This window comes from Pogona vitticeps, chromosome 5 (genome assembly GCF_051106095.1).
Source record: "Pogona vitticeps strain Pit_001003342236 chromosome 5, PviZW2.1, whole genome shotgun sequence".
Classification (NCBI taxonomy): Eukaryota; Metazoa; Chordata; class Lepidosauria; order Squamata; family Agamidae; genus Pogona; species Pogona vitticeps.
The window spans coordinates 107,252,710-107,275,454 of NC_135787.1; the positions used below are offsets into that span (position 1 = coordinate 107,252,710).

The following is a 22,745-nucleotide window of genomic DNA, read 5'->3' on the forward strand; positions in this document are numbered from 1 at the left end:
GTTTTACACACTCACTTGCATCCCTTTGCGCCTCCAATGGGAAGTCCAAAGTGACACTGATTGTTACCCCTACAGCGAACTTATGAATTAGTTTAGGATAACAGATGATGACTTGCCTAATGTTACCTAGTGTGTTGCATACCAGTTTCAGGCAATTTGATGGAGTGATTAGAGTATGAGACAGGGAAGTGAGAGAGATCAGGGTTCATATTCACCACCCTGTCATGAAGTTCACTGGGTGACTTTGGGCAAGTTATGTTCCCTCAGTCTATGAGGGAAAGAGACCTATGCATGCTGTCTTGCTGTTACAGGAGGAAAGGTGGGATACTAATGTAGTGTAATGAATGAATGAATACTGAGCAGACAACTACGTTACCCTCTACACTACATTAGCTTTTGTTCTAACTGTAAGGGAAGGTTACTTTTAGCTTGACCTTGCACTTGACACTTTTAAAAAAGATCTCTACAATTATGACTACTGGCCGTGACGGCTGGGGTCTTCTGGGAGTCAAAGTAAAAAAAAAAGTAACTTTTCTAGGATCTGCCCTCAGTAAACTTACTTATAAATGAATTAAATACCCTACTTAATTCCAATTTCTGTGGGAATTCTTGACTGCCACCTACTGACTGGGAGAACAAGCTGCATACTGCATTATCACCATCTGAGAAGTGAACCTGGCTTCAATATCATTAGGCACGTGGATTTGGGACATTAATAACAGTACATAAATTTGGAACTACTCAAAAGAACTTGATGCACAGCCTTGAAGATGATTTATCATCGAAAGCTTGCTATTTGTTTTCTTTTTGTTTGTTTTCTAGTTTTTTTGTTTTATATTCTTAATGGTTTGGTTGATTGATTGAAGGTGTCACCTGTTTCTGTATTTGTACTGTTTCCACAACCATGTGGCCTGTTCCTGATTTTTTTTTCTGATTATATTCAGTTTCACAACTTGCAGGCATCTGGGCATCTATTTTTAACAAACAGCAATACTGAATTAGAGCTGTTTCACATACTGGCCTTATGTAGCTATAAAACTTAACTATATTTGTATTAGTCATGGCTTAGCACCTGAACCTTAATTAGGATTATACCACATAACTGTGCCTTAGGTTGCAAAGCAGAGCTGGGAAGGTGCAGAATCCGTCTTAACCGCCCTTTGCACAACACAGAAGTCTGCTGCAAACCATGGTTTGCATATCCATTTCAAACCATGATTACGTGTTTCATGATCAGCTCGTAAGTGTGGATAATGGAAATAAAATCAGTTAGATATTTTGATGGTATAGAATTATTGCTCTAAAGAACATATGGTGCTCAATTAAGAAATGAATAGGAATGTGAGTGCTTCCTTATATCACCAGAAGCTACTTTATGGAATTGATGTAGGTTGAGTTCTGATCTCTTAAAACCCTTCCCATGGGACAACAGGGAATAATATTGTGAGGGTATACTGGTGTGATGTATCTTGCCTCCTTCAATCCCATATGTTCATCCACTATGGCAACTTAATTGCAATCTGGAGCACTTAGTCAACTAACAGTTGAAGTTATTGCCTCAGATCAGGAATTATACATCACTCATTCAACAATCTTCAAGACTGAAGTCTCAAATCCATAATGCCTTTTACCTATAAAACTCTCATTGCAGGAAGATGCATAGGAAAGAAAGGGGGAGGGAATGACATGCCTCTCCTTCTTGGGCTTACCTGTCCCTAGGAACATCACATCATACTGGCCATCTTCAGCCATGACACGATCTACCACAATCTGAGTTAGCCTGTAGTCCACATTGATTTGAGTAAAAACAGGTGCTCTGGTCATGGGGAAAACTGATTTGTGCATCACAGGATGGCGCTTTATGAAGCTAATGACATCATCAGGAAAATCTCTTGTGGACTTGATCAATGGGTCGTACGTTTTGCTAGGGCACTGAATAAGGAATGCATAAGAAAAGAGACATAAGTTTTCCTTCTTCACTGACATATAACAATAATAATTATGTGCTGTCAAATCAATTCTGACCGATGGTGACCATTTTCAGGGTTTTCCAGGTAGCGAGTACTCAGAAGTAGTTTACCATTCCCTTCTTCTGGGGGCATCCAGGGCCTGTGCAATTTGCCCAAGGCTACTTGCAGAAGACACATTGGGGAATTGAACTCCCAAACTCTGTCTTTTTAGCCATATATCAAACACACTGAGCTATTCAGTCAACTCTTTACTAGCATACAGATAAATCTTTTTTTGGGGGGTGGGTTGTTTTGGTCTGGTTGCCTGTAACAAGTAAAAATCACTTTCAGCATCCAGAGAGAAAATCCTTTAATTTAACACTCAGTTGTACTCTCAGTTGGAAAACATCTTCACTGAAAACCAATGTTAAGCCTGCATCCAGGAAACATGTAGAACTGCAGTCAGTCCTGCGTCCATATTAACTTTTGTCCCACTAAGGACATAGCATGCCAAATACATTCCTTACAATTGTACCCTCATTGTTGATATCTACCAAGATTTTATGGACTTTGTATTATTAAAAGCGGAAAAGTGACTACCCAAAGAAGAAATAATGGGGTGTGGGGCTTTATAAGCATTGGTTTGTTAAGGAAACAATACCTCTATTGATCCCAGTGATGAGCGCACACACTTAGTTATGCTTCTTGAGTTGATGTAAATTATGTATATGGGTTTCTTTTCTCTCTCTCTCTCATATTGTTTATTATCTTGGTAGGTTTCCACATAATTTAATTTATTTTTCTTTCTGTTATTTTCTTGTAATTAAAAATTGAATAATTAAAAAAAAACAATTGTGCCCTCCTGTGGTGATAACCAACAAGTTCAAAGGCCTGAGCACAGAGTTCACACAAGATAAGTACTAACTTATCATCAGCAATTACCATGTAGATGCTGATTTTAAGGAGAAGAAATATTTAGGATATAAAACAGATGAGTTAAAGTATGACAGTGGCACTTTGTTGCATTAAATGTTGATATAGAAATTGACTTGTTGAAAAGGAAGTGTGTGTGTGTGTGTGTGTGTGTGTGTGTGTGTGTGAGAGAGAGAGAGAGAGAGAGAGAGAGAGAGATGCCACCATGTAAGATCTAAAATATGGAGCACCCTTAATGCGTTTTTCAAGGTAAGCAAGATATTTAATGAACAGTTTTAACAGTTATACACACACACATTGTGAGTGTCTGTGGATGAGTGGGGACCTGAAGCCAGGTCTTCTGACTCCAAGTCAGTCATTATCTCCACTACACCACACTGGATATCCCTGGAAATCAATAAGCCTTCAAAAAACTCGATACTGGGAAAGGGTGAAAGAATTTCCAAACATGTGAACATTTAAAAATCCCTGTTCCTATCTATTACAGGTTTTTGATTTTGCCTGTGTCATGTGTGCCCAGGATTCTGAATTGTGCAATGTTCTGAAAGAAAGAAAGAAAGAAAGAAAGAAAGAAAGAAAGAAAGAAAGAAAGAAAGAAAGAAAGAAAGAAAGAAAGAAAGAAAGAAAGAAAGAAAGAAAGAAGTTAATACTCCATACTTTTAATTTATCCAATAAACATGGGCTTAGAAATCTAGGAGGATGTTGTTGCTCGGTCCTACATAGCCAAATGCCCTAAATATATTGATATGTATCCTTGTGTTGCTCCTACCCTCAGCAACAAGAGATATAGCAATTGGACTTATTCAGTAAGTCCCTGCCATTGATTTGACCCCCATTCCAGAGTTCTGACAGCATATTTTTCCTCCAGGGTTTTTTACTTTGACATTGCTGGCAGGAAATATATAGGTTCAGGCTAGTCACTAACATATAACTGAACTGCCCAGTTGCTTTGGATTGAGTCAAATGCTCTTAATTATTAAGACACTGTCCTCTTGTGGCTGTTGTGGGAAATGCAACAACGTTGTGCCAAATCTTGTGCCATTATACGACTGTGTATGTTTGAGTGTGTGCATTTGTTTGCATATAGACCCAGAGTTTTCAAGGTAGAAGGCTCTTTATTGCTGCAGCTGCAACAGACTAACACAACCACTCTTTTGGCAAATATTAAAACACATACAGACTCAATGCATTAAATCCTATTACTCATGCTCTTGAGTGGTATAAAATTGGTCTACAGAAGAGTTCTACTAGAAACTGAGGCAATATATGCCATAAAATATAATCAGGCCGGGAGGAGGGAAAGAAGCTCTGCAGCCAGCATATTATTTGCTTTTATTGCTTTCAGCCATAGATAGGATCATAAGGAATAACGTTAGAAAGATTATGCTTAGTGATGAAGCTAGTGCAGGAGAGCTGTAGTCAGATTGTCAGTGTAATACATGATCACTGGGGGGGGGAATAAATACACTCAATACACTAGCTATTTTCAGTGTTGCTTTGTCATCTTTATTACCTAGTAGAGCAGTGGTCCCCAACCTTGGGCCTCCAGATGTTCTTGGACTTCAACTCCCAGAAATCCTGGCCAGCAGAGGTGGTGGTGAAGGCTTCTGGGAGTTGTAGTCCAAGAACATCTGGAGGCCCAAGGTTGGGGACCACAATAGTAGAGAACACTTTCCCCACCTCAGAACTGTGGAGCTGGATGGGACTCTATGCTTGACTCTATCCATAACCAGAAGCCTAAGCCACTGAGCTATCCAGCACTTCTTAAACTTGCAAAAGAAGGAGGAGCTGCCTTTGTGCTCAATGGAAGGTCAGTGTTTTGAGCATAAAAATTATTATTTGTAATATTTCTAAACTTCATATGCATATGGTTATATCTCAAATCACCACACACGGTGACCATTTGCACAGCTGCTGATGTTTCTTCTCTTAAAAGGATGAAACATAGCTAAACAGAATTGCAGCCCTGGCTGGACGTTGGAGACATTTAAAGAGAATGAGACCATCAAAATTGAACTCAGATCATGAGCAGAGGCTTGACTGCAGTACTGCAGTTTAACCACTGAACCACGAGGCTCCTGATGAGTAAGACCTGAATAAGAACCATAAAGCCCTGAAAAATTTTGTGTCTCCAACCAGCAAGGCAAGGAGCCCCCCCCCACTGCTGGGGGCTCTGCAATTTCTGCAAAACGTCTCTAGTGTGGCTCCCCTTTGAAATGTAAATTACAAACAGAAAGCGCGGATAGACTGGATGATGGTTAGGAAAGCTGTGAGCAAATCATTTTGGCGGTTCAAATTCTTTTTCAAAAAATAGCTGTCTTAGTTTTGGGCAATTCATGCAAAGCTGTGCAATTTTGTGCAAAATTTAATTCTTGCCAAAGTGAGAACTTTATTGGGACTGCACGAATCCCTCCCCATCTTCACTGAAAAGGAGGAGAATACTGCAATTCCTTATTCTTGCATGTTCTGATGAGACTAGCCAGAATTTCATCCTTAGGGGTGTACACATGAAGAGGCTTTCAGGTGACTGACAGAAAGAGACTCACTAGTGAACAGGCTCAAATGTCACTCATATTAAAGGTCATGTCTCCCCAACATCATGTAGGTCAATGGACCCATGCTCTCCACATCACACAGTTCGCTGGTCCTGCCTCTTGGCCTCTTGGCATAAACACTCATAAAGGTCTCCTTCTGAGAAAGCATCCATGATGCTCAGTGCAGTCAGAATTCTCTCATAAGTTCTAAGTCATTATAGACAGCATCCTCTGGTTACAGTGGACCTCACTGCATTCCTGCTGCCATGAGCCCTACTGCCTTTCCTAACCGTGTGTAAGATAAAAGGATAGGGGAAGCCTTACAGTGGTGACAAACTTGGACATATGTTTCAAATGCTCCTGCAAATTAGAGACTGCCAATTCTAGTATTTGAGAATTAATCTTTTTATTTTCTATCACTTCCACCATCCATTACCACCAGCCATATCGGATGGAGGAGTCTGTAGCTCATAAGAAAGGGGTTTCTCAATGCTAAACTAGCAGTTGCTTCTATGTAAGGTATCTTAGGAGAGAGGCATGTTGGCGAATCATCAGCTGACCCCAACTGAGTGGGGTCCTGGCCTACCAATAGATTGCTATCTGCTCTACATCAATGCTGGTGCGATGAATCCTCTGATAATTAGGTGAGGCAATTATAATGCTGCTCCATAAGGCAATCATACCAGATAGAGGAGTTTCATGTTTCCCCAAAAGAGTAAATTGAAACTGACGTGTATGATACATATGTCTACAGAATGATCTTTAACTTCACTGATGCATCAATTGAGGCTGAAAGACCAAAGCTGTAGAATGCTACTGGGAAAGGGAGGGAGCAGGGATTTGGACTGGAGTCTCCTAAACTTAAGTACATTTAATATTATGGAACAGCATGGTATCACATGATGGCAGGAAGGGAGAACTTAATTTATGAGATGAAATTAATCAAGACTGAATTCAGAATCTCTCTAGCTCTTCAATGACTCATTAAAAGCACGGACTATACATACCGCAACCAGAAATCCTACTCCGTCCTGTTGATGACTACCATTCCTTCAAACAATCATTACAGCTAAGCATGCACCACAATGCTGAAACCACTTATCTGTGGTCCCAGTGGAGATCAACGGTTCCAGAATTGTAGCCTCAATCTTCTCATGCTAACTAGATAATTCCTCTATATTTCCTGCCAGGTGGAGCTATAACATAATCTGTGAAAGAGGAGCCTCTCCTATCTAAGAAACAGACAGTTTATAATGTGTTTAAGATGCTTCCTTTAAGTTTGCAGATTCCCCATGTGACACAGACCTTTTAAACAGAAACAAGAGGTAATAATCTCTGAGCACATTCTTCCAATACCAAATATACCATTTGGCAGATATCTTGAAATTAAATTTAGTTAAGGACTCAGGTTTTGGATAAATTTCAGCACTTAAGATTTGGCTCTGTTTAGAAAACATTAGGCATGCTAGATATGAAGCCAGGAACTGGACCGAATCATCTCTGTTCTTTGCGTCCGTTTTCAATACCCAGAGGATGGCAAGAGTTGCCTGAAGGCACTTAGGTAATTTTATGGCAGGGTGCCATGTCTCTAAATACAAACAGAGATTCAAAACTTGATATGTCAGGAACCCCTTCCTGATTGGGATTAGGAAGCAGGATAACTTTTACAAGCTGCAGCAAGTATCTGTCAGGTTAAAAAAAAAACCCTAACCTTACAAATTCAAGATAGGTAACAAATGTGTATTTTCAACAACTTTCAAATTCACTGTGAACAAATTTGCTGAGATGAAACATCTGGACTGGTTTGGCCAATCCTCTCAGTACTGGTGTGTCCACGTGGTGTGGCTGTGATATCTTCCTATAAACATTTATCCCATCTCTAGAATATCCGTGATATTGATGGAACATTTGTGGGGGACATTTTGGCATAAATTGTGTTACAGCTAGGTTTAAATCACACAATTAGAGATATGTTTAAATCACACAATTGTGCCCTTCCTCACTGGCACCTCCCCTCACCAGCTGGCACATGTTGGTTTTTCCCTCCCCATTGCACAATCTTCCAATCTGGGTAGGAGCCTGTGCTTCCCTTCTCTGCCTCCTCTGGCAGCTGGCCACTCAGACGAGGAGGCGGAGCAGGAATTCCTGCAGCACTGCCTTTGAGTAGCCAACTGTTGTGGGAGGTGGAGAAGGGAAGTCTTGGCTCCTGCCCAGACTGGATGATCATGAGATGGGAAGGGAAGGAGCAGCCGCATAGGTTAGTGGGTGAGCCAGTGAGGGTGGTGGTGGAAGGGAATGCATGGCAGCTGAGCTGATGTGAAATGACTTAGGACAAAGGGGCATGAAGTACTTCATGCTCATCTCTACACACAATCATTTCTATGATTGTAGGTCCAATGTCAGTTTTGTGCTTCACAGCTATGTGTGGCAGGCTTTGTATGTATTGGCCTAGCTTCTCACCAGCAATGAAACAATTCAAAGTACAGTGGTGCCTTGCTTAACGAGCGCACCGCATAACGATGAAATCGCATAGCGATCCATTTTTTCAGATCGCTAATGCGATCGCTTAACGTTTTTTGAATAGGGCTAAATTCGCTTTGCGAACACCGGTAAGCGTTTCGCTTACCGATCTTCGCAAAACGAAGCCCGACGATCAGCTGTTCGGCGGCCAAAATGGCCGCCGGAAGCCCGGAAATGGCCCAAAATGGCCGCGCGCAGCGTTTTCGCACCCTCGTTAAGCAAGGCGAGGGCGCGAAAATGGCTGCCAGCCATTACGAAGCTTCGCTGAACGGTGAGTATTTGGCCCATTTGGAACGCATTAAACGATGTTTAATGCGTTCCAATGGGTTTTTTTGATCCGTTCAACGATGCTTCAGCATAGCGAAGGTTAATCCGGAACGGATTAACCTCGCTATGCGAGGCACCACTGTAATCCACTGTGGCAGGTGGCCAGAGGTGGTGGGGCCAGGATTTGATCCCAAACTTGACTGAAATAAACACCTTGGAATGACTGAAATTATTAATTGATTTTAGGATTGAAATTTATGATTCTTGGGTTATATTGGCTCTACAAAATTCTGTGTGTGGAGGAGCATGGGAACACCTTTCTGCTCTAACTGTTCTAGGTTGAATGGGAGGGTCTTACTGAACTGTTGAAATATGTAGTGGGGAACTTTTGAAAAATAAGGTTCTTGATGGTATGAAGAACTTCACTAAATAGCATTATACCCTTTCCAGAGATATCTGGTCAATCTTAGAAGATCGTGGCCAAAGGAACTCCAGTCAGGCTATGTATCTGCACTTACCACTAACACTTAAAAGGGTTTGCAATGTCTGAATGAGGCTACTGAGGCAGTAAATACACTAACACCTGTAAACTGTCAACAGAAACCATGGACTAACTCCATCTGTTAATCCAAACTAGGAACTTCATAGGCTAATGTTTCCATAAGTTACATTGACTACTCTTGTTGTGACTAACAACTGGGTTCAGGTCTACACTAGTAGAAACTAGGCTGTTTCTAAATGCCCTTGGCTGGAAACTTTATATTCAAGAGAATATAGGGTCTCAGATGTACCTTAAAGACCAAGGAGTTGTATCTGGTGCTAACTTTTCAAGGATGCTGACCCAGTTCTTCAGATGCATCTTGCATCTGAAGAAGGGGTTAAAGTCTACAAAAGTTTGTGCAAAAGCTTTACAAGCCTTTTTAGTTCTAAAGGTGACATAAGCCTCATTGTTGACTTCTGTTCAACAAGTTGATGTGACTGTGGAAATTTATTATTGAATATCTTCTGTTTGCAGCTTATTTCAGCCCTATCATCCCATTATGGAGTTCCGGTTCATAAATTCAACTGTGGCTACCATTGAAATAGCTTGGTGGGGAATGGATGAGAACTGCCCATTGCTGTCATGAACACTCTGCCACATGGCCTTCGGCTAGAGATTTCATCCAAGAAATCTGCCTCACCCACCCCAAAATGTTTGTGTTAGGAATTGGAACCAATCCTCTGTATAAGTAGATGTTCATGGGAAAGTCCCTGTTTATGCTCAAACCTATTTGCATGGCCTCACTCCTCTGCCACACTCATTCAGTGCTGCCTCCAATCCAGTTTTCTCTAAAGGCAACTTAGTTCCATAAAAATGGCAAAAAAGTTAGTCAAGACACTTCAAATTCTTTCTTTGTTGTCTTCCTAACTTTGATCTTGCCCTGGCACTGATTCCATTCTGCAAATATACCCATCTGTGAAGAGTTCAGAGACCATTATTCCAAAACAGAACCTTCTGAAAACAAGCTCTTCCTTCTCCTTTCTATATTCAGAGGAAGGAAAACTTTCTCTCCAGCAAGACACCAAGAGTCCATGAATCATAAGCTATGTGGACTAACCATTCACAGATGAAATGAGGGATATCTGTAACCCTTGGGGAAAAAAGTGGCCGAAGCAACACCTTTCTGCTATTATACATTGCAGAAACTTTTCTAGTTTAAGAACCCTACACAGAATTCTGATTTTTAACATGATTCTTCTTGTCCATTACAGAATAGCTGATAATCATTCCAACAACATTCATTAATTTAAATTGGAGGGGCAAGACTTAGAAAGGAAGCAGAACACTAGTATTTTGTGCCCATGTGAATTCATCAAAGTGGAGTTGGTATTAAGAGCTGAATAAACAACTCTCTAATCAAATCTTTCTGGGAAAAATTCTGAGGTTTGTCTCCTATTTATTTATTTATTTATTTATTTATTTATTTATTTATTTAATTTATTTAATTTATATCCCGCCCATCTGATACATCAGTATCACTCTGAGTGGCTAACAACATATATACGATTACAGTAATATAAATCTAAAATATCAAGTAGCTTAACATAATAAAATCATAAATAATAGATAGATAAGGAAAGAAATAATAAACTAGATTGGGTTAGATGTTGGCAGGAGGGAAGGCCTTAGCATAGAGCCATGTTTTTAGCTGGGTTTTGAATGTGCCCAGCGAAGGGGCCACGCGAATCTCAGGAGGGAGAGTGTTCCAAAGGCGAGGAGCCACCGCCGAGAAGGCCTGGTTTCGTGTCTTCTCCCTCCGGGCCTCCCTCGGCGTCAGGCTCCTCAGCCTCACCTCCTGGCTCGCGCGGGTAGTCCGGGTAGAACTTGGTGGGTGAAGGCGTTCCGCCAAGTATCGAGGTCCCAAACCGTTTAGGGCCTTGTAAGTGAGCATTAAAATTTTGAAGTCGATACGGAAACGAATGGGCAGCCAGTGCAGTCTAGCCAGAATAGGAGAGATGTGATGGTATTTCCTCACTCCAGTGAGGAGTCTGGCAGCTGCGTTCTGCACCATCTGAAGTTTCCGTATCAGCCTCAAAGGTAGCCCCACATAGAGCGCGTTGCAGTGATCTAATCTTGAGATTATGAGCGCGTGTACTAAGGTGGAAAGCGCCCCCGTGTCGAGGTAGGGCCGCAGCCGAGCAATCCACCACAGATGGAAATAGGCGGAACGGACAACCGATGCCACCTGTGTTTCCATGGTGAGCATTGGGTCCAAATGTATGCCCAAGCTGCGGACCTCACTCACCGGAGCCAGGGTCGCCCCCCCCAAATGAGAGAGAGCCACCCAGGTCACCAACAACGGGGGGCCTCACCCTCAGGACTTCCGTCTTGTCTGGGTTCAGCCGCAGGCCATTCTCCTGCATCCATTCCAGTACGGTCCCCAGGCAGCGCTGGAGGGACAGTACGGCATCACCTGCTGTTGGGAAAAAGGAGATGTAGAGCTGGGTATCATCAGCATACTGATGACACAACACTCCACACCCCCTGATGACCCCAGCTAGTGGCCTCATATAGATGTTAAATAGCATTGGGGAGATGATCGACCCCTGTGGAACCCCACAATTGGAGCACCACGGGGCCGAGACATTCTCCCCAAGCTGAACTCTCTGGGGATGATCCTCCAAGAAGGAGCAGAGCCAGGACAAAGCCGAGCCACCGATTCCCAACTCGGAGAGCCTCCCCAGGAGGATACCGTGGTCGACGGTATCAAAGGCTGCCAAGATGTCGAGGAAGACCAACAGAGACACTTTGCCCCTGTCAGCCTCCCTCAACAGGTCATCATACAGGGCGACCAATGCCATCTCTGTACCATGGCGCGGCCTGAAGCCCGACTGGAATGGATCCAGGGCATCTGTTTCATCCAGGAGTGCTTGAAGCTGATCTGCCACCACTTGAAGCTCCTCCACCCCCACCTCTCTTTTTAATCCTGACAGAATAAAAAGATACACACAACAGAATTTTCTGTGATATTTCTCTGCAATTTTTTTAAATGCTTCTGCTGTTTCAACATTCTGGAACAATGATGGGTAAATGGTGGCTAGGTTGCCAGCAGAGTTTCTGCTGTTATCACTTGCAAGAGAAAACAGCAAAATAAAACAATAAAACCCATAGTATGCAATGGGGAAGGAGGACACAGAAAGAATGAAAGTATGTTATTGTGTTAGTGAGATCCTTCCCTAACAAACTGTTCGAAGAATTGCTCACACATCTGAAGAAATGTAATGAAATGCCTCTGAAAATTCCCATGCCCTTAGAAAACAAACAAACATAACATGGTGATAGGGTCCAATTATCAACATGGCTGGCATGAATATACAGAATCTACTTCAGTGAACACTCAATAACACTGAGACTAGAAAAAGAACTGTCGAGGTAACGTACAGTGTTATCCCTGGCAAACCCAACAGTTTCAACAGCCAAGTCTTAACATTTCTGGAGCAAGAGAAAGGTGTGAGTCTACTACAGCAAAACAAGTGGTGTGTGGCACCTTAAAGACGGGCAAGTTTTATTTGGCATAAACTTTTGTTGACTCCAGAAGTATCTGATGAAGTGGGCCTCAGTCCATGGCAGTTTATGCCAAATAAAACCTATTAGTTGTTAGGCATCACAAGGCTTTTTGTTGCTTTTGCACCTATTAACAGTTTCACAGTTAACTCAAAATAAAGGAATAGAATATGGAGTTTCTTCGCAATTTACTCAAGGACCTGCTGCATTCCCAATCACTAGGTGCTGGTGGTTAAAACTGGCTTCCTCCACCAGAATTAGAGAGCAGTGTCTGTGTCATCCTCTGAATGATGTCAAGGCTTCCCTTACAAATGACGACGGTGACGTATTTGGGCAGTAGAAGGCTAGGTGGCAAAGACGCAAGCCCATGAGGCAGTCTTTCCTCTTAGAGCACTGTAAGTTCATGTCCTGACAAATGTCAGTAACGGAATGTGAGACTAGTGGTCTCCACCTAGTCCCTAATGGGGCTTAATGTTCATTAGCGTGGGCCAAACACTGACCTCAGAGATGCACAGGAAAGTGACACTTTGGGGAAGAAACGCCTAGAGCGATGCTGCTGCACAAGAGGATAGATGTGAAGACAGGAATGTAAAAACAGTCCTGTTGGATGAAACAAAGGTGGATCTAGTCTAGCATTCCATTTCCAGTAGGGGTATGCATTTATTTCAAATGAACTCAGAATCTTGAACCAAAGCAGGCTGTTTCACAGAGATCTGGGATACATCCAAGATGAAATGAACCTCATCCAAAATGATTTGCAGTGAAATGGGCTGTTGGTAAATTTTAGGGGAAGATCTGGAGTAGAGCTTAAAATATTCACTTATTCCATTGTTTACCTTACTGGGAAGCGTTATGAAAGTTTTTGTACAATTTCCTCCATGACAAAATTCATGGAAGTTATATTTTTTGTGTGCAAAATCATTACATTTTGTGGGGGGGAAAAGCACACCCTCTCCAATATGCTTACAACTCCTTTGCACATTCTGCTAAACGTTTTGCAATGAAAATGTAGGGGGAAAGTAGGAATCACTTTCCCCCTGCATTTTCTTTGCAAAGCATGGAGGTGGAAACAGGGATCAAAGCACTTTGATCCTTCCCACCTCCTTACTTCTGAGTATAAAACGACCCTCAATTTTTCCTTCAATTATTTTAGGAAAAACTGTCATTTTATACATGGAAAAATACATTATGTTGTAAACCACCCAGAAAGTGCTCTAGCCCTATTGGCAGGTATACAAGTCAAAACAACAATAAGAATGGCAATTGTTAATTTGGAGTACCAAAGGATTCTGCATCAGTCTTTGAAAATGGGTACATTTTCTCCTATTCCAGTCAAATAAGGAAACTGTGATGGTGGTAAATATGGAGAGAAGAGGGTGTCATTTTGTGCCTGACAACTCAAAGTTTCCACTGACCTCCAGTGAGTCAGAGTTCCCGACAGCCTGAGTTACGCATTCCTCGTAGTCTCTCCCTAAATAATAGTACAAGGAGGTCAAGGTACCCAGTCCTTGATAACGGTAATGCCAGACTGCAGTTCATCATAGAGGGCCAGGAAATGTACTGGTTCAGAACCATAGCTTGCCTTCTGTGTTCCCAACACTGGTTCCCAGCACTGGCCAGTTAGACACTAGAGGCAAGGACATGAAGTCAACTGCTGTGTCTTGCTGTTTGCCTCCCTGTGGCTGAATGTCAGAGGAATCCGGCCTCTGAATCTGGATGTTGCACTTAGCTAACATGATTAATACCCACTGACAGATTTATTCTATTCCACATAAATTTGGCCAAACCCTTTTAAGTCATGGACTCCATCGTTTGGCAGACAATTCCTTTAGCTAATTATGGATTGTGTCATGAAATACTTGCTTCAGTATGTCCTGGATTAACTGCCAGTTCATTTTACAGGATAAGGGCAGGTCCAGGTTTCAAGGGGCCTTGCATAAGTGCTTCCCAGCCCCTTCTCTCTTGCAGTGCTTTGCTGGCTCCCTACATGCTTACTAGAGATGACTGGCATGCACTGTGCTAGAGAAAGCTAGAACTAACTTAGGGACATTGTCAAGAAAAGGAGAAAGAACTGGAGACCTTAAAAAAAAAGGAATGGGGAAAAGTTTGCTGAAAGACAACACATCTGGAACAGGAAAGACAAATCTTGCCAGTTTCACATTCCCTCACATCTATTTATTTTAGAAGATGAATTTCTTTCCATTTTGTGTATGAAGAAGTTCAGGTCTTATTTCAAAAGACCCAAACAGAATTCCCAATCATCTGCACTGATCAACTATTTGTGATCCATAGAGAATCACACTGTGCCTACCAGCCACGTAGCTGTTAGATGGGAAAGTGGTCACTAAAACAAAAGTGGCAACTTTAAATGGCAATGATGTATTTCATTCTCCCAGAAGAGAATGCAAAAACTGAGAAGCTTTCTCCTTGCTGGACGAACCTAAACTTTTTGGAGGGCATTGAATGTAGGGGTAAAAAAGTCACAGAAGCTCTCTATCTCTCTCTCCTCTTTTCTTTTTGAACAAACCCAGCATTCTTTGAAATCTAAACTGTTTTAAAAATCTAGTTATTTCCATCATATTTATAAACATATGGCCAATTTTGTAGTTTTAATAAAAACATCTCTGAGTCAAACTAAATTCTCACTCATAATCTGGAAGAAGATTTAAAATATGGACAGGTAAAGGTAAAGGTTCCCCTTGACATTTAGTCCAGTCATGTCTGACTCTAGGGGGCGGTGCTCATCCCTGTTTCCAAGCCGTAGAGCCAGCATTTGTCTGCAGACAGTTTCCGTGGTCACATGGCCAGTGCGACTTAGACATAGAATGCTGTTACTTTCCCACCAAGATGGTACCTATTTATCTACTCGCATTTTTACATGCTTTCAAACTGCTAGGTTGGCAGGAGCTGAGACAAATGATGGGAGCTCACTCCGTTGTGTGGATTCGATCTTATGACTGCTGGTCTTCTGACCTTGCAGCACAGAGGCTTCTGCGGTTTAACCCACAGCACCATCACATCCCTTTAAGGCAAGAGGGGTGTAAAAACAGAAGAAAAAGAGAAAAAAAGGTGAAGAGCTATGGTTCAGATACTACTCTGGAAAAAACCACCAATTTGCTACACTATTTATATTGTGAAATGCTGTTTCAACCCTAAATATTTTTCAGGACCAGATCATATACAGGCAACAATCCAGAAAATCCCTACATGTATACATGGAGGACTTGCACATCCTCAATGTAGCTTATTATTCTTTCTGTATCTGAACAGTTTCCTTCTCACTTGCTGCCCTCACGGAGAACCAGCTGGGTGGGCTTTAAAGGCAAAACAAGGAGCTATTGCCTGGATGGAAAGCTCAGAGTTCACACCTGGCTGTCAGAGTGGAGTCCTATTCCATTTGCAAACATTTTTACCATCACAGCATTCCAAACTACGCCCACACTTTTACCATTGCTTGAAGACATTAGGGATGTGGGTTTGTCACCACTAATTGCTCTGAATCAACCACTGATTACATACTGCCATAAAACCAGATGTGCTCCTGACAGAAACAGCTTCCAAGTACCGGAGATAAAGCATTTGGTCATCTGAATTATCTGACAGGACTTGATCATCAACCAGTTCAAGCTGAGCACTGCTACTCACTGACTGATCTTAAGCAATGTCAGTCATCTTGAACAGTTTTCCCAACAGACAGTGAAGCGCCTCTAAGAAGCTTTTTTCCATAGAAAAAGAGGGACAATATCTGAGAAGTTTATCTGCACAGATGTCCTTTTACAAGTTCTCTTTTAAAGCCAGGGCAAATTGGCTCCAGATCACATGAGATATCCAAGAAGCAGAGCATACACTCTAGATATCCCAACCCATGCTATGACCTATAAGCAAGCACTAAAAAACCCAAATCAACTCAAAAACCAAAACCACCAGAGTATATCTAATGGCCAATTCAATTCCTACTCTATGATGTCCATGTGGAGCTTGTCCAAATCTATTATGGAGTGCTAGCTTCCATTATACAGTTTCTATTTTCGGTTTGGGGTTACTGCATACAAAGCCTACAGGAAGATAGAATGTCATAGAAGCACTTTTTGGCCTGGTTAATAAACAACATGTCAGAATGTTTCCTTCCGGAAGAAACAGAGATTTTGGCCAGAGATTTCTGCCAGTCATTAGGTTTGTCAGTTCTTTGGATGATGGCACCCATCACAGGGAAGCACTAAAGCTGTTTCTCGACTAGGAAGAAAGAGCCCTGCATGTCTGAATGCATGCTCACAAAAGCAAATCAAAACTTGTAGAAAAACATGTTGATGAACAAAAGGAAAGCTAAACCATTCTTCTTGAAATGCTAGCTTTCTAGCTCTGCGTCTTTCCCTCTCATGCAGCATACCAAACATCCTGCCACCTTCCACATATAGCTGGATGTGGCAAAGACCATGAAGGGCTTTACCTTCACTCATTTCTACTGAATATATAAACTTGTTGTATAATAATACATTTTTCACTGTAGTCAGTGGGATACCTGCAAGTAGAAAAAAAGGAGGGCATATGGAGCTGAAAACCTCAGAGAAATGTAAGGAAGATGAAATTGCACCAGCTTTGCTGGTTTTTAGTCACAAGAGACCTGCTTGCACACATGGAAAACAGTCAGGAAGCAAGCTGGTCAAGGACCAATCTTTTTTTTCTGCAAAGAGAAATATTTTTGTAAAAGAGGTTTGGCCTCTCCTGGCTGAGGCCTGGTTAGTTAGTGAAGCTGTTAGTTCAGGTGGCATCTGGAATCGTCCAGAACTCTATTTGACGTTTGCTCTACACCTTGTGCTACAGTTTTCCTTAAACACGCTATATCATTTTCCCTCCGACACATTTGTGCTGTTGACAGTATGAAAAACTTGGAAAGAGAATTTGGAGAAATACAGAGACTTTCAAAAAGGCAGTGCAATGACTCTGATTTGGCATCACTTACTAAAAGGACAAGCGAGCATGAAAGGAAACAGGATTTACAGAGAAAAAATCGTGCTATTTCATCAAGGATGATTCATATAGAAAGGGAAAGAAAACACAGAACACATTCAGGGTAGATGAAGAGAAGGAGGTTTGTTTAACAAAAACAAAACAAACAGTCACACAACTTGTTTAACAGGGACTGGCCAGTGAACTAGAGAGACCAAGGAAAAATCTGACTGGAAAAATAAACAACACACTAACCTATCATAGGACCATAAACAATGACAAAAATTTGTCACAGAAATAACCCAAAATATTTAAGGAGGATGGAAGTTCTATGATAATGTTTAAAACATTCTAGCAGTTGCTGCAGAGCCAGACCGAATACGCAGGAGAGTGGGCGGTATCCTTTCCCCATCTCTCTCTTTTTTATATATATATTCCCATCTGTTATGTTGGGATGGTCATTTATTCCACCTGCTGGCTCAAAGGGGATGAAGAGAAGTGCCTGGGAGAGAAAGAAGCAGTGCTGAATTATTCTATCAAAACAGAATACTTGCACGTGAGTTAACTGGAAACTCTGAGCAGATGTTCATGACTTACAGAAATGAATATGGAGGGCTGGAGGAAAAAGAGGACTGCACCTGCTGGCTCCTCTCCTAACCTCCCCAAGTCAAGGATATGGGTGTAAATCAACATAACTGCACTGTGCAGACTGAATAATAATAATAATAATAATAATAATAATAATAATAATAATAATAATAATAATAATAATAATAATAATAATAATAATAATAATAATAATAATAATAATAGGAACAGAACTGTCTAGTGTCAGCCTTGACAATTTTTTCAAAATACATTTCCAACATGAACAATTACCATGAACTTTAACGGTAGTCAGCTCTATCAGATTTACTTCTCATTCCCACTAAGGGGAACCCTAGCTGGCAAATAGATCTACTGGCTATTGCACAAAGGTGTGTAGAGGGAGAAAAAATCAAAATAAAAGTGGAATATGCATCAGCAGCACATTCCCATTTGTACAACTAGTCAACTGATACAAATAGTCAATATAATGTGCATTCTCTTGTGCAGCTACTTTTTTAGTGGGTGGGAACCCCAAGAACCTCTTATTTTTGGAGCTCAGCTGTGAAGAGGAAAAGAAACATTTGCACTAAAAACCAACAGGTTGCTTCAAAATCAGCCCAAAGAACAGGCAGATGTTACAATGTCTTGATTCCACACTTTCTCATTAAGGAAAGCATTTAAAGTAACACCAGAGGGCACTCAAAGGATGTTCAGACAGCAGCCAGGAGCAAGCAACTTGTTCCTTGGCACCAAGCAATCAGTATCAGGGGCATGTTAGCAGGGGTTTCTCTCTGGCACATACAGTGTCACAGGAAATATTTTGTCCAAGGCAGGTTCATTTCTCTTAATTTATTTTATTTATTAGATTTTTATCCCGCCCTTCTAGACTATGTCTACTCAGGGTGGCTCACAATAAAATTATTCATAAAACAATTAAAACCATGAATTAAATCAACAATGTTAGTATTGATCAAGATGGAAAATAGAACAAAAGACTAAGTAAAAGTAAGAGTCAAGTATTGACAGAAGGGAAGGCCTGCCTAAAGAGTCAAGTCTTTAATTGGCTCTTAAAAACATCCAACGAGGGTGCCAGGCAGATCTCTGATGGCAAGCTGTTCCAGAGCCAAGGAGCCACTGCCGAGAAGGCCCAATTTCTTGTTCTTTCTTTCCGGGCCTCTCTCAGCGTTAGGCCCCTCAGCCGTCTTTCCTGGCTATAGTGAGTGACTCGAGTAGATCTAGGTGGGAGGAGGCATTCTGCTAGGTATCGAGGTCCTAAACTGTCTAGGGCTTTATACATCATCATTAACACTTTGAAATCAATGCGGAAAATGAATGGGCAGACAATGCAAGGCAGCCAGAATGGGAGAGAGATGCTGGTGTTTTCTCATTCCACTAAGTAATCTGGCCACCGCATAACACATGCAATACGTAGCATTGTTGACTTCAGAGATAAAGACAGCTGAACAGAACATAAAATCTCCTGCTTCTGTGTAAGAGCGTTAAAATGCCTGAAGGAAGTCAACTGCATCTTTGGCAATTAGAAATGAAAGAAAACACATTTTATAGCACATTGAGTTGTTGTACATAAGATGCTGTTAGATGCCTGAGAACCTTATAGAAGAAAGAATTTTCTGCCCTTGATAGTTCTATTACTCTCACAGCTTTTGGTTTCAATTTCTTTCCAAACTGTACAAACGTTGACTAGTAACCAGTTGCACCTGCATAATCTCTGACACAGGAAATGCACAGACACTCACTTTCCATGTGACTCAGGTAGCACAATCTCAGCAATGATGCCAATAGTATTGTTAGCTGTGAAACTGACTCCTACCTAGCACAGAAGTCCAACTGTGCTTATTCCCAGGATGTTGGCAGGATGCCCTATACATGCATGATTGCCTATGTGGATACACAACTATTCTTTCATAGAATAAAGCAATCCAAAACTATAAGGCAAGTGGAGAAGAATCAGTGGTGTCACAAATACTGTCCCATAGGTGGCTTTCACATTGCTTATACGCACATCTATTGGAGCAGCTTTTGTCATGCTACTGGAGATTTACTACAGTGCTTCTGAGCTAGAGCTAGACATCTACAAAAAGCTGTTAAACCAATCTGCTCAGTAACCATCGTGAAACACAAAAGGGAAAAAAATACCATTATCATGGGCAATGACAGTTCCTTGTTGTTATGTGCTATCAAGCCACTTCTGCTCTATGGGACCCTAAAAGGGTTTTCAACGTATGTGAAATATTCAAGGCCTATGCTACCATTGCTAATACCTCAGTGAATTTTTGGGACCAAGCAGTGATGTGAACTCAGTTTTCTTCAGTCCTAGCCTTATAATCTATCCAGTAAACCACCCTGGTTCTCAGAGCTCATCCATAAAATGTTGCTAGTCATTCTGGGATTGCTCTGAACTGTTCTGATATTTTTTGCTGCATAGTTGAATAGATCATCTCAATATCCTCTCCATTCACCCATGGAGAAGGTATTCATGGCTAGTTGTATGGGAATGTGTGGGAGGACTACAGCACCCCCTATCCACACACATCTAGAACTGCTCCCTGACATCACACTCCCTTTTTGCCTGTCTTCTTCACTCTCCTCTCTTTTAATTTTGCCACTCCCAGACCTTCATGTTTTTATCTGTAAATCTGTTTCACCATGTCAGTTCAGCAGTACTTTTTCCAAAGGAAAGAACAGCTGGTACTCAGAGAAAACTAAACAGAAGGGGTACTAAAGCATGGTGTGGTGGAGAATGACCAGCAGAATAAGGAAATCTGGGACAGACATTTGTGAACTGTGTGGATCATCATGCAACAACATGGCACTAGGGTCCGCATGCGCAGATGGTACCCTGGAACTATCTGAGGCAAAGCAAAACAAAATAAACCATTATCCAGTGATGAAAAGCAAGGCAGGACATTTTGGGTCCTTCTTTGATGCTGTTTCCATTGTTTTTAGCCCTGCATTGTGTGGACACCTGGCTGCCATTCTGGTATTAAGGGTGCAAGGAAAGATGAAAAGATTCTCAGTATAGATGGGTTCTCAGTTACAGTTCCATAGTTCTTTCAATTCTGAGATTCTAAGCATGCTCGTTTACAAGTAAACCCCAGTGCTTCCAGTAGGACTTACTTCCAGTCAGTGTGTTTAACCCAACAGCAGAGTCTAACAGAACAGTTCTCCCTGTGCATCTTTGAGGAGCTTTCTGACATGGGGAGAGATGTCACAAACAATCAAAGAGAGGATATTGCCAGTGCAAGAGATTCGGAATGATTACCCATTGGCAGGACAACAGGCAGAAGGTCTCCACTTTCATCAAATGCTGCCTGGCTTCCATCCCCACACCCTCCTAAGAGTTCAGAATCTTCTCTGAGGGACAGGAAAAGGGAGCAGCTGACAGCAAAGACAATGACAGTGCTCCTAAGCCCTCCACAGAGTCTTTCTTTCCCAATAAGAAGGTTGGGGACTACATGTTCCTGCATGCCTCAGAGCATCTCCCCCATGAGATTCACTAGCCCTCCTTCATGTGCAAACACTAACCCTAAATGAATACTTGCACATCCATACTCACACATCCTTTATGTTTACTTGGACATGAGGCCCAATGTGTCTACTATGGTCTACCCCATAAACAAGCTATGTCTGGTTACAGATTAAGATTGGAATCCAAAAGGTAGTTCCAATGAGAATAGACTCATTGGATCAACAAGATTACACATATGTTGACTCACTATTTAATGGGCCTACCTGAGTTAGGACTATGCATTGGAATTACTACCCAGGTTATTGAAAAGGCCATCAATTACTTACAGTCTAAGCTAGAAGCATGCCTTAAAATGAGCACAATTCTTTTTCTCCTGTAATTCGCATATTCATTCTTGTATCTTAAAAAATGTCAAACTCTATTTATGTAAGATGTTCTAAAACAATTTATACCACTATGGGGTTAAATCTAATGGCAACATTGAAGGAAATTATCATAAATAAAACAGTTCAAGCAAAACAGAACCAGAAGATTTAAGGCACGTGCACTCATAATTTAACCCTTGACAAAGGGAAACGTTATTCCATTGAACGAGGTGCTGATGCCTCTGAGATAATCTCTGCCTCCTCACAGAACTGCAGCCAAAGATCTGAAAAGCAGAGTTTGAGAGACAACAAGGAAATGGGCAGTCTGGCAACTGCTATCTCAGTTTACAGCTGCCAGTTTACAAAAAAATGGTGGACAGCAGCCTGGAGTGTCAACATGAGGAAGAAATGATGGGATAATTTTAAAAATCCTGGAAGGAAACTACGTATTATTCATGCAGGCAAATAAAATGAAGGAAATCATTTACAGGGAAAGTCAAATTTGAAAGGGGGGCACTTACTGTACCAGGCCGGGGGTATGGAATCCGTCCATCATATTGAACCCAACGGTGGTCTGCACTCTCTTTATGGGCGTAATGTCCATTGAAAACTGCTCTGATGTCAGCCATGCTATACACGCAGACTGCAGAGCCCTTGAAGACAGAGCTGGAGAAAGAAAAGCATCTTGTGACGTATGCACACCTCAGGTCTGACATACTACTTGTTTTGAAGGCAGATAATGTGAAAGACAGATAGTTAAAAACACATTCTTGACTTAAAATAATGACACTCCAACTCTTAAAAGGAGTCCTGCATAAAAGAATACTATTGGCAGTTCATGCCAATATGAACATCAAACTGCATATTCTGGATTAGACCTTGGGTATTTATCAGATTTCATAACTTACAAAACCTCCAACATAGTTCTTGGCTCAAAAACATATATATATTAAAAATGTGTCTTTAGAGGGAAAACATGTTTCAAATATACATTAAAATGGAAAAAAAACTGTTAAAAATTAAAGTCACTATTTATTGCAAAATCAGAGTGAAAGGATTTATGGTTGAAGACATCCCCCAGAATTGACACAGGGTGGGGGAAAGGCT

General features: G+C 41.4%; 1 protein-coding gene across 3 annotated transcripts in view; it reads right to left on the reverse strand.

Annotated features, from left to right (window-relative positions):
• The window catches only part of SEMA3D (semaphorin 3D), a 204,918-nt gene that overhangs the window by 27,215 nt on the left and 154,958 nt on the right, over positions 1-22,745 (reverse strand). For all 3 annotated transcript variants that reach the window (XM_020800516.3, XM_073000805.2, XM_078394234.1), the window contains exons 11-12: positions 22,160-22,304; positions 1,710-1,932 (exon numbers count right to left, since the gene is read on the reverse strand). In XM_020800516.3, the coding sequence (XP_020656175.3) occupies positions 1,710-1,932; positions 22,160-22,304 (368 nt within the window). The remainder of the gene's footprint in view (positions 1-1,709; positions 1,933-22,159; positions 22,305-22,745) is intronic.